The sequence below is a fragment of the Vigna angularis genome, chromosome 8 (genome assembly GCF_016808095.1).
Source record: "Vigna angularis cultivar LongXiaoDou No.4 chromosome 8, ASM1680809v1, whole genome shotgun sequence".
Classification (NCBI taxonomy): domain Eukaryota; kingdom Viridiplantae; phylum Streptophyta; class Magnoliopsida; order Fabales; family Fabaceae; genus Vigna; species Vigna angularis.
Window position 1 is genome coordinate 21,503,998 of NC_068977.1, and position 4,931 is coordinate 21,508,928.

The 4,931-nt window shown below is 34.3% G+C and overlaps 1 protein-coding gene across 2 annotated transcripts; it reads left to right on the forward strand.

The window, feature by feature from the left end:
• LOC108344838 (SNAP25 homologous protein SNAP33) lies at window positions 1-2,017 on the forward strand. Of its 2 annotated transcripts, none has more exons than XM_017583348.2 (6): window positions 1-141; window positions 272-874; window positions 990-1,083; window positions 1,171-1,301; window positions 1,537-1,634; window positions 1,802-2,017. In XM_017583348.2, exons 2-6 carry the CDS (start codon window positions 425-427, stop codon window positions 1,899-1,901), a joined length of 873 nt encoding a protein of 290 aa, XP_017438837.1. In that variant the 5' UTR covers window positions 1-141; window positions 272-424; the 3' UTR covers window positions 1,902-2,017. The 2 variants fall into 2 exon arrangements, with proteins under 2 accessions (XP_017438837.1, XP_017438838.1); XM_017583349.2 differs by having other exon boundaries at window positions 405-874.
• Window positions 2,018-4,931: the final 2,914 nt, after the last annotated feature.

The window sequence follows — 4,931 nt, forward strand, 5'->3', positions numbered from 1 at the left end:
GCGCATTCATCAGGCGAGCAACAGTGAGTTTTCAACTCGATTTTGCACAGCTTCCGCGTTGAAACCATCCAACGCTTTTAACCTTAAATTCGTTGTCTTCACTTCCTTCCTTCTTTCGTCTGATTACATTATCTTCTGCAGGTACCAAAGTCTCTTCCTTTCTCCTTCTACCTTCTGTTTTAGCCATTCTTTGTATATTTTTTTTAAAATTTATTTTCCACTTTCAATTTTGTGACTCCTTCGGTTTTGTCTGCAATTTTGATTATTTCAGCATAAATTCTATGAATTTGGATTCATCGTAATTTCAAAATTCAATTTTGAGTAGAGGGTTCTTGCTATAGAACTTGATTTTGATCTTTGGATTTTTCCTTGTTTGTCTTCCCGGGGTGAAATTGATACACAAGATCATTGAGAGAGAGAGAAGATGTTTGGTTCAAAGAAAACTCCGTTGAGAGAGGCTAAACCTAGCTCTGTTAGTCCTGTCCATAGCCCCTTTGATTCTGATAAAGAGTCAAAAGATAAAAAGTATAATTCCTCTAAGAAGACTTTAACCAACACCAATCCCTTTGATGATGATGTTGAAGTCAGTGGCCACTCTTCATCATCTTCCTATGGCCTTTCTTCTGCACATAGAAATAGGTATAAGAACGATTTCCGCGACTCTGGGGGGTTGGAGAGTCAATCTGTCCAGGAATTGGAGGACTATGCTGTTTACAAGGCTGAAGAGACCACAGAATCAGTGAACAGTTGTTTGAAGATTGCTGAGGAAATGAGAGAGGATGCTACCAAGACTCTGGTGATGCTGCACCAACAGGGGGAGCAGATTACTAGGAGCCACCATGTTGCTGCTGATATTGATCATGATCTGAGTCGGGTATTGATCTTGTTATTTTCTCAGTCACAGCTTCTTCATCTTCTGAAAGAAATTGATGCTGCTTCAATTGGTATTCTGCACTACTCTTTTGACTGTTTCGTTGACGTATTTACAGGGAGAAAAACTTTTGGGAAGTCTTGGTGGCATGTTTTCCAAAACATGGAAACCCAAAAAGACGGGCGCGATAACTGGCCCAGTTGTTTTTGGAGGTTAGTATTTTCTCTCCTTTCATCTTTTTAATATCAACTGATTTTGGTTGTGTGATAATTGTATTTGTTATGTGCTTCACGATATAGATGATCCTGTGAGAAGAAAAGGCAATCACTTGGAACAAAGAGAGAAGTTAGGATTGACTTCTACCACTAAAGGCCAATCGAAGTCACGGGCAGCACCTTCTGAGTCAACAAATGCGCTTGAAAAAGTTGAGGTTCGTTTTCATTTGATGAAGATTTAACTGTTCATGTTGAAGTCATTTGAAGTACTGAGCATGACAAAGCTTCAGTTTCTTAGTGCTGTGAAATGTGATTAATATCTGAATGTGTTCTTGTCCTTAATGACCACCATATCACTAGTGTGAAGCTAACCATTTTATTTAAAAACAGACAGTTTTGCAACTATTTCTCAGCATCGAATTCGGCTAATGACTAGAATATCCTGAACAGGTTGAAAAGAGAAAGCAAGACGATGCACTGTCAGATATAAGTGACCTCTTGGGAGAATTGAAAGACATGGCCATTGACATGGGATCTGAACTTGAGAAGTAAGTTTATTGGATTCTATGATCGATCTCTCTAATTTTACCAAACAGAGATTCTTTGACACTGGCAACAATGTTTGCTCAGGAAGTACTCCTAGTTAATGATTATTCAGAACCGTTTCACTTATTTCAAGATGTCATAATTTATGCTGGTTTTGGTAATGTTGCAGGCAAAATGATGCTTTGGATGGTTTTGAAAATGATATGGATAAGTTGGTCATCCGTGTGAATGGTGCTAATCAACGTGGCCGTCGTTTGCTTGGAAAATAGGAGTGTATGCCATGAGACTGATACTGATTTTTACTTTGCATTTTTCAATTAAAGGAGCTTCCATGTTCCAGGATACTGGTTTCAAATATGGTAATGTACAATCCGCTTGTGAAATATTTGTCTCTGAAATATATATAGTATTGATTCAGTATAAAGTCATGTAATAGTTTCTACAGTACCAAAATTTTAGATGGAGGAATATGAGAACTCCAAATACATAAAAAAAAGAAAAAGAATTTCTAACAGTTTTTTGAGTAAGCTTCCCCGAATCATTCCAAAAAACTTTAAAAGCCATAATTTTTATAAAATAGAAAAAGGTACCATGGTTATTTTGAAATAAAGGGTGACGCAAGAATAAATACAAGAAACTAAAACCACCTTTTAAATGACAGATAGTTTTAAACATATCATTTATCCAATCCAACTTTAGGCATACATATAAATTCTTTGAAAGTCCTAAAACCTCTAACCCAATCACATACTAGTTATAGTTTAAGCTTAATAGCACTTTTAGTCCTATATTTCTAATAATATTTTAATATTTTTCTCTATTTACTTTTTTCTCAATGTAATCTTTTTTGTTAAATAATATTAACGTTATTTAGAAAATATTTAACAAATACTCCATTGTTAACCAAAACCAAAAGCAAATTTAACAAATACTCTCCATAAAAGACACATGTGAAACAAATTTCAAAGATTTTTTAATGTTCTTGAGACCTTACTTCAAACATCTTTTTATTGTAGCACATACAAATATTAGAGTTAAGATCTTCCCTTCTTAACATAAAAACTTGAAGAATCATTAAACCAATGAGAACCACTCACAATTAGTATCTCATAAAAAAATGGAAAATGTTTCTTGAACAACCATTTTTGACAACATTTAGACACGCGCACACGTGTCAAAATCTGAGTGGTCTAATTAGAAAAATTAAATGAAAATGGACCACTCAGATTTTGACACGTGTGCGCGTGTCTAAATGTTGTCAAAAATGGTTGTTCAAGTATCATTTTCCTAAAAAAATTCCATCGTTGTTCTAAAAATCAAATTAAGCTAAATACTTAAATATTATTATTGAACAAGAAGACACAACCCTCTACACTAGAAACACCTTATTGTAGCACTTATGCTGTGTTCTTTTGTAGTGATTTGAGAGAGATGATTTATGGGAGATGATTTGAATGGATTTGAGTAGATTTGAGGGTAATATTTTTTTTTAAGCGGATTTGTAGATAATTGAGAGTGAATTTGGAAGTAAAGTTTGTGAGAATTAATGTAGAATTGGTTGATGTGATAGATAAAAAAATTGTTTAATTGATAAAAATTGAAGATTACCAAAATACCCCTAGTGATTATTATAATATAAAATTATATTTGTTAATTTTATATTTAATATTTTATATTTAATAAGTGAAGGTAATTATTGTAATACATGATGTATGATGCAGTGTGTTTCTAAAATGGACACCCAAGCACACACGTTGCAAGACATCATCTTTAGTGCTCCTCCCTTCCTTCAGACATAACACCAACAACATGCTCTTTCTTCCCCCACCACTATCATCATCTCCTACCTCCTTTCTCCCTCATTCTTCACTTACAAACTCATCCTTTTCTCGGAATATTATTTTCTCCTTTTTCTTTGTAAAGGAAACCAAAAAAGGTCAATTTTTACCATTCTTTTTTTCCTCTACCCTTTCGATCGCACGCACGCTGCATTCTCTCGCACCTAAATTCATCCAATGTCTACTAATTCAACCTTTTAAAACTCAATTTGGGATCTACTTGGCGGATCTCAATTACTGAAATCCAATGCACGATTACACCTGCCTAGGCGGAGCAGCGCGTTCGCCGCCGTCGTCGCCGCGATTCCACCACGGCCGGAGCAAGAACGAAAGCTGGAATTCATCTAAGGAGAGTAATTCCATGGAGAAGTTGGTGTTTATTCTTATGTTGGCAGTTTTCAGAAGGCGGGATTTGCTTCTATTTGCACCTTTGCTATACATTTATGGAATGTTGCTGTATATGGGTTCCTTCAGCTTCGATGTTGTCAATATAAAGAATGGTGTCGAATACTGCTACAAGGTAATTGAATACACCACTGGGAACCGACTTCATCTTCATAAATTCTTCACTCTCTGGAACCGAATACTGCTACAAGGTAATCGAATACACCTCCAGTTTTTCCTCTTCAAATGCTTTGAATTGTTCTTCGTCTTCAACCATTTGAAGATCAGCTAGGACTGGAGTTGAAATTATAAAATACGCAAAGGGTAAATTAGATATTGTATGTAAATCTTTGCAAATCTTTGTACTTCAACGGGTGATGAAAAATACTCCAATCTCGCAAATCCGCGCCTTTCCATTGTCGCAATTTCGTTAATGTGAACACGCATAGTTCTGCAAATCCGCACCCCATTCTCTCTTGAATAGTGAAATCAGCTCAAACGAACACAGTGTTAGAGTTAAGATCTTCCCTTCTTAATATAAAAACTTGAAAAATCACTAGACCAATGAGAACCACTCACAATGATATTAGCATCTAGCATTGCTCATGTTAAAAAAATTCCATTTTTCTTCTAAAAATAATATTAAGCTAAATATTTAAATATTATTATTAAATAGGAAGAAACAACCCTCTCTATTAGAAACACCTTAGAAATCATTATAAACTATCATAATGTATTATAATAGCAAAATTCCAAACAAACAATTAATTTTCGAAAATCTATAATGTAAACATGTAGGTCCTATTAGAGAGAGAAGAATTAAATGTTAAACAAAAATTTATTCATGAATCAGAATGAAAAAAGAAATAAATATTAGACACCTATCAATTATTGTCCATAAATTTGAGGAACTAGAAAGGTATTTATTGTGAATGATAAATAAATAAAACAACTTAAAGCGCATTTATTATATTATTTATTTTATTAAGTAAAATGGGTGTAGGAGAGTAGCCGTTGTACTTGTCTAATGCTCCCTCTCTCTTTTTTTTCTTTCTATATAGTTGTTCGTCACTATTT

Excerpts from the sequence above, each read along its gene's own strand:
- LOC108344838 (XM_017583348.2), top strand. The coding sequence starts at position 425 with ATGTTTGGTTCAAAGAAAACTCCGTTGAGAGAGGCTAAACCTAGCTCT. Across the intron at positions 1,302-1,536 it reads ATGCGCTTGAAAAAGTTGAG|GTTGAAAAGAGAAAGCAAGA; the intron begins GTTCGTTTTCAT and ends TATCCTGAACAG. Across the intron at positions 1,635-1,801 it reads ATGGGATCTGAACTTGAGAA|GCAAAATGATGCTTTGGATG; the intron begins GTAAGTTTATTG and ends GTAATGTTGCAG.